The sequence below is a fragment of the Lolium rigidum genome, chromosome 2 (assembly GCF_022539505.1).
Source record: "Lolium rigidum isolate FL_2022 chromosome 2, APGP_CSIRO_Lrig_0.1, whole genome shotgun sequence".
Classification (NCBI taxonomy): domain Eukaryota; kingdom Viridiplantae; phylum Streptophyta; class Magnoliopsida; order Poales; family Poaceae; genus Lolium; species Lolium rigidum.
This window is the reverse complement of record NC_061509.1, coordinates 103397755-103409194: the sequence shown is the minus strand read 5'-3', so window position 1 is coordinate 103409194 and position 11440 is coordinate 103397755. Positions and strand designations below refer to the sequence as shown.

General features: G+C 42.1%; 1 protein-coding gene across 1 annotated transcript; it reads left to right on the top strand.

Annotated features, from left to right (window-relative positions):
• The first annotated feature begins 4371 nt into the window (after positions 1-4371).
• LOC124690000 (uncharacterized protein At5g41620-like) lies at positions 4372-10277 on the top strand. Its single transcript, XM_047223448.1, has 3 exons — positions 4372-4857; positions 7823-7948; positions 8538-10277. The coding sequence occupies exons 1-3, from the start codon at positions 4372-4374 to the stop codon at positions 10011-10013; spliced, it is 2088 nt and encodes a 695-aa protein (XP_047079404.1). The 3' UTR covers positions 10014-10277.
• Positions 10278-11440: the final 1163 nt, after the last annotated feature.

Below are 11440 nucleotides of genomic sequence, written 5' to 3'. Positions count from 1 at the left end.
CCTTCGGGTTAGCATCCGCACCCCTTCCAGTATTAAGTTGCAAACAACAGACAATTGCATTAAGTACTGTGCGTAATGTAAACAATACAAATATCCTTAGACAAAGAATTGATATTTTATCCCTAGTGGCAAGTGGCAACAGCACATCCACAACCTTAGAACGTTCTGTCACTGTCCCAGATTCAATGGAGGCATGAACCCACTATCTAGCATAAATACTCCCTCTTGGAGTAACAAGTATCAACTTGGCCAGTGCCTCTACTAGCAACGGAGAGCATGCAAGATCATAAACAACACATATATGATAGATCGGTAATCAACTTGACATAGTATTCCATATTCATCGGATCCCAACAAACACAACATGTAGCATTACAAATAGATGATCTTGATCATGATAGGCAGCTCACAAGATCTAAACATGATGGCATAATAGGAGAAGACAACCATCTAGCTACGCTATGGACCCATAGTTCAAGGATGAACTACTCACGCATCGGTCCGGAGGCGGGCATGGTGATGTAGAGCCCTCCGGTGATGATTCCCCTCTCCGGCGGGGTGCCGGAGGAGATCTTCGGAACCCCCGAGATGGGGTTGACGGCGGCGGCGTCTCTGGAACTTTTCTCGTATTTTGGCTCTCGGTACTAGGGTTTTCCGATACGAAGGAATATATAGGCGAAGAGGCAGCGTCGGGGGAGCCAGGGGGTGGGCACCCCACACCTGGGCGCGCCAGGAGGGTGGGCCGCGCCGCCCTATGGGGTGGCCCCCTGCTGGCCGCCTCCGACTCTTCTTCGATGTTCTGGAATCCTCCGTGGAAAATAAGGCCGTGGGCTTTTGTTTCGTCCAATTCCGAGAATATTTCCTGTGTAGGATTTCGAAATCAAAAACAGCAGAAAACAGGAACTGGCGCTTCGGCATCTTGTTAATAGGTTAGTACCGGAAAATGCATCAAAATGATATAAAGTATGAATAAAACATGTAGGTATTGTCATAAAACTAGCATGGAACATAAGAAATTATAGGTACGTTGGAGACGTATCACTCCCCCTTATATAGGAGGCGGAGCCGAGGGTTTCGTGATGTACAAGTTACAAACAGCGGGAGACTCTTTGAGTCTGTCCCGTATAATTACAAGTCTCTATTCCGAATACATATCTATCTTCCATATCGACACCTTATTGGGATTCCGGGCTTTGTAATCATCGGATCGTGGACCTTCAGTAAACCCCGAGTACCTTCTTCGGCAGACTCATTGGGGGTGCCTATGTTACTATGAATTGATGTTTGGACAACCAAACACGTCATTGAGTAAAATTGGAGGGAATTGCAGATTTCACCACCTCCTGCTCCATATGTTGCACAAAACACCACTTGAATAGATTTTTTGCGGTTTTCACCACGCGTTGGTCTAATATGTTTCGGTTTCCACCAATTGGTCATCTAATCAATGGTTTATAAAAAAATATCCTATATAGTTTTAAGAATCAATTACTTGTGGCATGCTAAACAAACCATAGAAAAATAATTTTTCCTTGAAAACTCATGAATTTCTATTGATTACTTACAGGGTAACTCATGTATGAACAATACAATTTATGAATAGGTAAATCACACCCTATAAAGCATCTACAAAAAAGTATAATTATTTTAGTAAGCATAATTATTATTTTATGATCATTTTAGTGAGATACAAGTATTTGTGTTCAAATATATAAGTAGGTTTTGAGGTAAAAATTGATGGTACTTATCGAATGTAGTCATTCTAGAGCCCATAAAAAACGTAATTTCTTGAGAATATTTTTTTTGGATATTTTAAGTCTTAATTTGTTTGTACATTTATTCGGGCATTGACGTGGGAGATCCAACTATTGTTTGTTGCCAACTAGGCTAATTGGTTGATTAGATAACCAAGTGGTGAAAATCGCAACAGATTAAAGCAGTACATGGTGAAAACCGCAAAAAATCCGTTCAAGTGTTGTTTTGTGTAACATATCACTAGTACAAGAAAGGCTTTCCATCCTAATTTGTTTTTTTTTGGATATTTTAAGTCTTAATTTGTTTGTACATTTATTCGGGCATTGATGTGGGAGATCCAACTATTGTTTGTTGCCAACTAGGCTAATTGGTTGATTAGATAACCAAGTGGTGAAAATCGCAACAGATTAAAGCAGTACATGGTGAAAACCGCAAAAAATCCGTTCAAGTGTTGTTTTGTGTAACATATCACTAGTACAAGAAAGGCTTTCCATCCTAACCCATTAGTTTTATTATTACATCATTACTTTTGTTTATTAAAATATTTATCTGGACCATCAAAAAATAAGAAGTGTGATATCGTGACCAATAGATTAATAGGATTGATATGATACTAGGATCAATAACGTGCGCGCAGAGTACTTGGAAGCATGACGAATGGAACTGAGAAGTTAAGCGTGCTAGTGCTGGAGCATTCTAAGGATAGGTGACCGAACGGGAAGTTTGACCACAAGTGAGAAATTTGACCCGAGATTAAGTGTAGTTAGAGACTAAACAAGGCAAATAACTGAAATAATAGAAATTCTAAAAAAATAGGAAAAAAGGGGTGGAAAAAAATTAGATAAAATAAAATATTTTTTTTTTGACCTGGAGGCCTTTAGTCCCGGTTGGTGTTACAAACCGGAACTAAAGGTACTCCGTCCCAACGCACATCTGCAGCCCACGTGGATGGACCTTTAGTCCCGGTTCGTAAGCAACCGGGGACTACGGGACTAAAGGGGGTGGGCTTTAGTCCCGATTATTAACCGGGACTAAAGACCCCTTTTCTACTAGTGTATGGATATGAGGTGGTGGAATCTGCAATTCCTCGTAAAATTGTGAACAATGAAACTGGTTCTTGTTGGTGTTACCTTGGAAGTGGATGCTGATGTACTTCGTTCTGAACATATTTGTATGTTTTGGCGCAGAGATGTCAACAACATTTGCTCGTTTACGGCTGGCTTGATTCGTATGATTTTCTAAACACATGAATATGAAAAATATATAATTGAAATGGCAGGTCCTCTAGAACCTCATAGTTAGAAAATCATAGTATTTTGGATTCACAAGCGTTTAGTTGCACAGGAAAATCAATGGAATTGTAGAAAAGATTGGAGTGATTGGAGTGAAGGGAGATTTTCCTCCAAAACAAAGTGCAAATGAATCATTTGTAGGAATTCCAAGGATTGCAATCCTATGAATAAAACAACGTTGAAAAAATCATATGCATTAAAATCCTTTCAAAATCCTACACAATTCGTTTGAATCAAACAAGAGGAGTGACATTTTTTTTGTGATTTCTTGTATGAAGTGGAGTCAATTGTGGTTGGGTGTTTTCTAGGGGTGTGTTTGGTTCTGAAACTAGCTGGAATGGAATGGAATGGTTCCATTCTAACAACACATAATAGTTCATGCCAACGTCGGTTCAGACAAAAATGAGGAACGGAATGATTATGTTTTTTGTTCGGTTCCGAAAGTGCACAACAAAAACGAACATGCTAAAACATGTTATTTCTCCAAATCGAAATCTACAAAGGTAAAAAGGGCAGCCGATGTTCTTCTCGTTTTGCAGATTCGGAGCGGATAGAGACACAATCGAGGAGCACAAAGTCGAAATCGGAGCGCACCAAAGATTGGCTGCCCGATTTCCGTTGTCGTCGTGGTCAAAATCAGAGTGGCCAGGCACGTGCTCGCCGCAGAGTGTGCTCGCCTCCGAAGCCTCTGGCCCGACGAGTGCTCGCGCCCTAGCCCTGCCGCCCCGCTGCCCCGCTGGCCCCGTGGTGAGTTCTGCCCTTTCTTTTACGAGGAATAGGATGAGGGGGAGACGAGGAAGAGGTATTGTATTTTCTTTGACAGCGAGGGTTAGCGAGCCGTTCTCCCAGATTCCACCGATTCATGAAACGGGTTGGTTCCGCATATGGGAGGAATATTCCCTTTTGTGAAACTAGTTGGTTCCATTCCATTTCGTAACCGAACACTGAAATTGTATTTAAATATGAAACGATTTCATTCCATTCCACCTTGTTCAGGATCCAACACACCCTACCACCCAGACACAGACTAGTGTCTCTTTTGAAAATCCCAACCTAGTTGTCGTTTTGAAGAGAAAAGGAGCGAGAAACCTCAAAATTACAAACGGCCTGAGCAAAAAAAAGAGGCGGAAGGGGCAAAACTTGAACAAAGGCGGCCCCCATGTTGGCCGCACAGCGAACACTGGGCACACACTCCGCTCTTTCTTCCTTTTCCGGCCGCCCTTTCCACCTCCCCACACCGCAAAACTCTCCCACTAATCCCCTCTCTCTCTCTCTGCGGCCCGGCCACCTGCCGGACTGCTAGTGGCATGGGCTAGGGAGCCCTATGCCTCGCGTGCATGTCCGCGCGGGCGCCGACATAGGCATGGAACCGGCCGCCTCCGCTGCGGCAGAAGGAGCCCCACTGGGCCAGCGCGCGGAGGTTGCGGGGCCAGTCCTCGGCGAAGACGCGGCGCAGGGACCGGGCTGTCCTCGCAGAGAAGGCGGCCGTAGGGAGGGGAAGGAGGAGGAGGAGGTCCCGCTGCGGCTGCGGCTCGGGAGGGCGAGGCGGCGGGCGGGGCCCGGCACGCCGGCACCCTCGTGGAAGCTGGAGGGCTCACCGGGTTCGCCGGAGCGGCAAGGACAGGCGGAAATGGCTGCTGCTCCTGTTCCGGCCCCGAGGAGGAGCTCTGCGTCCGCTTCGGCTTCCGCGCGCCAGCTGGGCGCCAGCCTCTGGGAGATCCACGACGTCACGCGGGAGGCCCGGCGCAGCGGGGGGCGGAGGCGCCGGAGCGGGAACGGGCCTGCCGGTGTCGGCTCCCAAGTGGATAAGGTCAGTGTTTGCAGTTTGGTTCTACTTCTACAAACATCCGGTTAGTCAGTTGTACCGCTACATTGTGCTTTACTGTCGTATAAGAATCAGTTCGCTACGTGTTACTCCACTTCTTCACAAATCACAACAAACATGCAAATGGATCAGCTGTCAACTTGTTTGGATCGATTTTCTTTCAACATTTTATCCGATTCAATCGTTTTGTTTTGCGCATTGTTTGGCATTAATCGGGAACAGATAATATATTCGGGTCAGTAATGTTTGGTGGTCTACCTTGAATTCATTTTCTATGGTACCACTCTCTTTGACCTCCCACCAATTCAGCTTTCGCTAGGTGGCTAGTGTAGACCTTTCTACTCTGTTGAGGACCTTGAGGTATTGCTGCAGTTTTGCCATATCATTGCTTCAGAATTGAGGAAACTAATTGCTTGTTGGAACTTCAAATTGTCCAACTGGGCAGGAGTATAAGTTTGTGCAAATAAACAAGAGTCTATTGCGCGATTGTATTGCTGGGCACATGCACTATGAAAGTCTTTTCTCGAGGACGCCAACTTTCGATGGTTGGCCTTTTTTTTTTTCCATAAACAGAGTAAGTGGATCAAGTGCTGAAATGCATTAGTACTCTCCAAACAGAACCTTTGAAGGTTCTGGATAGTTTTGTTCATGTGTTGTTCTGCACCTCCTTTGTGACTAACTGCATTGATTTGGGATCATAGCGTCTGTTGTTCATCCTTCAATTAATTTCTTTGCTGGCACCACTATCTTTGACATGCCAATTCAGCATTATCTAGGTGGCTAGTGTGGACCTTTCTGATCTGTTGAGGTATCAGTACAGTTCTGCCCTACCATTTGTTGAGAGTTGAGAAAATTAATTGCTTGTTGGAACATAAAGTGCAAATTTGGCAAGGGTCAAACTTTTGTTGTATGATGCGGTGATGTGGAAGTAAAGATGACTGCATTTTCTAGAGTAGCTAAAGTTTCAGCCAAAGTCTAGAATGTAATGTTCTATAGTTTTCCTTGCTGTGAGAACTAAAGAATAATTTAGCAAGACTTACGTTTCTGGTTCTGTGGAATTACAGTTCACCAACTCAACTAATGTACCAGGTTCTCCCAGCATATGAGATGTGTTATGGGCAGTACAAATTGCATTATGTTTGACGAGCAATTGCTGAATCATGTTTAATGTCTTGGATATATTGATCTAAAGGTTGATATACTAGTTTTATCTGAGTTTAGAGTTTTATAGCATTTCGATTTTCTTAAGTTGATTTTACAGTTTTCAGTCTAGAGCTTTTACACAGGGTTTATCAACATTCAGTCTGGGTATATAGCCTACATGTTGAATGTTTTTGTTTTCGTGTTGCAGAGCTTTGCTTATTTTTCTGTTTTTAGGTTTTCCAGAAAAAAAACATTTCTCTCACATAATTTTTTGCGCATCTCATCACCGACCAACCTTTGAGCGGACATGAGATAGCTCGTCTGCTCATGTGCACATGTACAAATGTAATTCCGTTTCAAATTACTATAATATTTATCCTCTGTGCAAGTTGTTTCCTCCTGTGTCTTTAAATGAGGGTCTTAAATTTTGAATTTTAGTAAATTGTATTCACATGAATGAACCTTTTCCATTTTGGGAGTATTTATATATTTTCTACAAACTAGACATTTAATTCATAGGGCCTGACACAGTAACATTTTTATTAATTTGGACAATATTGCTTCTTATCCAGTTAGCAGTAACACAGATTATGAGTTTACAACGAAAGAAAAATTCAACATTAAACAGTTTATTACTATCATTTAATCTGTTGCTTGGTTTCCTTTGTCCAACTGAGCCTATTGTAGTTGGCATTGCCGAGATCTGCAGTTGAGCATACACGCTTATTCAGTAAGGAATCAGGAGTTATGTACACATCATGCTCAAACCTTCTTATAGTGACATGTGACCTGCAAGTGCCATATTTGTGCATTTCGCTGTCTGACATTTTAACCATCTTTACAAGTAACTGGCTTCTTGGCATGCATTTAAGCTCCCTGACGATGGAATAGCTGGTTACTTACTGTCCATTATTGCTTTGGTTGGTGGAGTGGTGCACTGTTGTCAAATGTCAATTGCCAAATAAACTTATAGCCGGAAGCCTTGGCATATCATGGTACTAGTAGTAGAACCTAGAAGGCTGCTTGATTGTGTCAGGTAAGCAGATGCAAGAAGCTTTCAGTATAGCAAAGCTAGTGGAGGTTCTGTTCAGGTCCCAGAAAACCCTCAGGCTATTTATCACACTAAAGTCTAAAAAGGTACAATCCCAAAAAGTAGAATTCTATGCAACTAGTCAAATTTACGTTTTCAGATGGATCTCATAATGAGATGAGTAGCTAAAAAAAATCTCAACTTAACTGGGTACCTGCATAAGATCACTCCTGCTTTGCTGCCTGTAAGTCACATGATCCACACTTCCACAGCACATACTATGAACCCAACTCGCTTTTTTTGCTGGTATGCTACTCAATACCATCGATCAAACTTCAATCTTGCTAGGGCACATCATTATTCTACAATATATGGTGTTCTCTGTGCTGGATGGTCTCTCGCCTCCATGTCAGAATTCATATGCGTTAAGAAGATACATCTAAACATTGAAGAGATCCTACCTGCCAGATGTGCAGAAGTCCCTCGTTTTGCGATTTCTAAGTCATCTGTAGTGGCGGGGCTGTTAATGGAACCTGGGCAAGACTAACCTCTGCGGCTGTCAGCTAGCATTTCTCCTGAGAAATGTCCTTTCGAGCCCCTACAGTATGGTTCATCCTTAAGAGAGGTTGATCGTACAAGCCCAGGTGGCCACATGGAGTTGCCAGGAGGTGGCTCTGCCACTGGCCATGCGCAGAATTAACTGTTATTTTATCTAGAGTAGTTTAAATTAGTTTTCAAAGTTATTCTTTGCTAATTAATTTCTTTCTTGCTGTTCAGCCTCAGAGTTCAGGTGGCTTTGATAGGAATCCTACAGATTTATCCAAGGATCTACATAAGTTGCATCAAGAAAGGAGTCATGCAGCACAGCCTTTTTCACCTGCAAGTTATACCAGCTCAACCAGGGTGTGTATATTCTCCCCTGTTATGCTTTTCGTTGCTTCGGTGTCCTTTTTTGTGGGCATGGTGCCATGTGGTATTGTGTACTACTATGAACAAGATATTTTTTGTTCTCATGATTCCTGTGTTTTTTCATTATACATGAATCTAGTAAGAACATGTTTAGAGTGCAAGAATGCTTTTTAGCATGGATTTTTAGATGGAATTTTAGCATCATGTATGAAGACATTGAAAATTGAGCGCAGTAGCACCCTAGTTTATGCTGCTGTCATTGAAAATAAATCATGATAGCCTGAAATCAGTTGAAACAACTTGACAGTATTTTAGTTTGTTTAACTGCTGTTTTGGCTATTTATTCTTTGTTTAGATAAACAGAAGCATTATTTTCTTTTAGCAAGGACAAAGAAGAATGAGGTTATATCATGGTTGTTTGCATGCTTCATGAATTAGTTCTGTTTTAGATAACTTCATTTTTTTCTTCATTCATTAATGCACATGATTACTTTGGGTTTGTAGCTATGTCTTCAAGTTGCAAGAATTACACGACCAAGCACATTTCTCAAAAGACGTTATTCTGTAACTCTCAATTTTACAGGGGTCCAATATAGACCAAGCTATCAACCTAGGTCGTTCTTTGGATGTCAAGGACAGATCAAGGGTAGCAGGTTATAATCTTAATACATCAACAGAACTATTGAAGGTTCTCAATAGAATTTGGAGCCTGGAAGAACAGCAAACTGCTAATATGTCAGTGGTTAAGGGTTTAAAATTAGAATTACAGCAGGCACAGGCACATATTCAAGAACTTAAGCAAGAGAGACGAGGATACCGCCATGAAGTTGCTTCACTAATGAGGCAGCTCTCCGAGGACAAACTTGTCCGAAAAAATAAGAATCAAGAGAAGATTGAAGGAGCCCTTTGTTCCCTCCAAGATGAAGTAGCGGATGAGAGACACCTTTGGTGGCATTCTGAGGATCGCCAAAGGAAGTCTGGCAGGGAGTTATCTGAGGTAAAACCAGCATTTCTGAAGGCACTTAAGGACCTCGAGAAGGAGAAGAAAACAAATCACCTCCTAGAAGGCCTTTGTGATCAGTTTGCATTGGGAATCCGGAACTATGAAGAGGAAGTCAGCATGCTAAAACAAAGGCATGGAAATATTTATGAACACAAGTTTGATAAGTCTGTTCTTCATATTTCGGAAGCGTGGCTTGATGAAAGAATGCAGATGCAAAATATTGATGTCCAGGAAGACTCGCTGCAGAAAGCTACAATAACAGAGAGACTGAGCAGTGAAATCAAGGCTTTTCTTCTTGCTAAAACATCAGCTAGCTCTAAGAATAATGTCAAATGCATGAATGATACTAGGCGAGATTCTAGCTTACGTCGGCAATCCCTTGAGTCGGTCCATTTGAATGGTACCACAAGTGCTCCTCAGGTAGCTGAAGATGACGACGATGATTCTGTTGCTAGTGACCTGCATTGCTTTGAGCTGACCATGCATGGAAATGGCAACCGGAATCATCACCATACAGGACCTCACAGAAGCGGCACAGCTAGCATGGATGAACCAAAGAGAATATCAGGATACTCTTACAGTACAGCCGGTGAAAGTTCGCATATGTCGCATGTTCCAGTGTATGCACAGAAAGACAGTTACCCACAGTACGTCGCCAGAACTCGAGAAAACAACTCCCACAGCAGTGCTGGAGTTGCTTCAGCTGAAGTCAGTTATGCCAATAAATCTCGAGGATCTCACATTGAATCGTTAAATCACAATTTGGAGGCTCTTCCTGCTGATTGTTTGGGCCAGGAATCCCTTGATCATTACTCCCGAAGAAGTCTGTTTTGTGAAGGCACGGATTCAGGGGATTTATGTAATCTCCACGGTCTAGCAAGGCAACCGAACTACCAATCAACACTTTCGGGCCACGAGATAATCGAATGCTCGCTGGAACTGCCAGGAGGGGTGAAAGAGAACACCCTGAAGGCAAAACTGCTTCAGGCACGACTAGAGGGGCGGCATGCCCGATTGAAGGCGACAGGAGGTTCGTTATCCAGCAGGAGAAAATAAGAGCATCTAATGCCCGTGACGTGCAGCAAATCAGTGGTGCAATATAGATGGTTCACGTAGCTTGGGCATCTTCTTTAGTGTTGGATCCAGTAATCCTGTACATTGCACGCAGCACGCGAATCCTAATTCACCGAACTTCTATGTAAATTAACCTGTTAATTCGTTGTCCACGGGGTGCTTGGGGAGGCCAAGAACTCAAGTTTGAGAAGGTTTTTGTGTATGTAATGGCACCTGCATGCTGTTAACCTTTTGATTTTCTTCTGCGTGGCAAGTCGTATGATTAACTCATATGCATAGTTGTTTGAGTCAGGGTTTTTGTGTATGTAATGGCACTTGCACGCTGTTAATAAGGATATTAGTGGGCAGGGTAGAGCAATGAAATACCCATACTTGTATAGTTGGTGGATACAAACTTCTACCTATACCGGTACCTATGGGTATAAAATTTTACCCATACTCATACCTAACGCGTACTTGTGCCCGCTGGTTACCTGATGAGTAGATCAAATATTATACAAACTAACGGGTACTTGTGCCTGCTGGTTACCTAACGGGTAGATCAAATATTATACAAACTATTCACAATTTTATATTCATCCGTTTGTTCAAAGGATGAATTGTCTCAACTCAATATTAGATAGTTGAGTATCTAACAATTATCAAAATAGAGAAATCACAATCTCATATTCTAACTTAAGAGTTAACAAGAGTAGACATGTCACATGGAAAAAAAATAATAAATGGGTAGGATATGGGTATACCTACATTACAAAGCTATACCGTGCCCTACCATGACTTAATGGGTTAGATATGGGTACTGCCCATATGAACAAAAGTGTGCCTATAGTCTGGGTACGGTATCCGCGAGTACCCGTAGCCTTGGGTAAAATTGTCATCCTTAGTTTTTAACCTTTCAATTTTTATTTTTTTGCATGGCAAGTCGTTTGATTATCTCATATGTATGTTTGAGTTATAATTTTACCATATGATTCTACGACTTTACGACCCAAATTAAGTAGAACGATTCTACAATTCTACTAAATATAATCTAAGATTTTAGGATTCTAAAAATTATGATCCTACGGTTTATCATCTTTTTTTTCGAGGTGGGGTTTATCATCTAGGTTACGATTTGATTTAGAATTACGGTTCTAACAACTTTGCTAAAGCACATCACTAGTGAAGTGAAGTATCTAGTATTCCTAGGTGCATTGATCATGTGCACCTCGAATTCTCTAGACGGGAGACCGCAAATAAATCTCTTGAAGAGATAGATTTTTAGCGCGTGTTGAATCCTCCGGTTTATAAGTCTTTTCGTGAATGCAAGCAGCTAAATTGGCTGCAGCCTTCTTCATTTTTTTTAGCCGCAACAGGTTGCCTTCTACTACATGTACCAGAAATGCTTCCTTGATATAAACCAGATCGGT

What these genes read in the sequence shown, in the direction of transcription:
- LOC124690000 (XM_047223448.1), top strand. Translation starts at nt 4,372, where the DNA reads ATGCCTCGCGTGCATGTCCGCGCGGGCGCCGACATAGGCATGGAACCG. An exon ending in TCGGCTCCCAAGTGGATAAG is followed by an intron (nt 4,858 to 7,822) that starts GTCAGTGTTTGC and finishes CTTGCTGTTCAG; the next exon opens with CCTCAGAGTTCAGGTGGCTT. An exon ending in GTTATACCAGCTCAACCAGG is followed by an intron (nt 7,949 to 8,537) that starts GTGTGTATATTC and finishes TCAATTTTACAG; the next exon opens with GGGTCCAATATAGACCAAGC.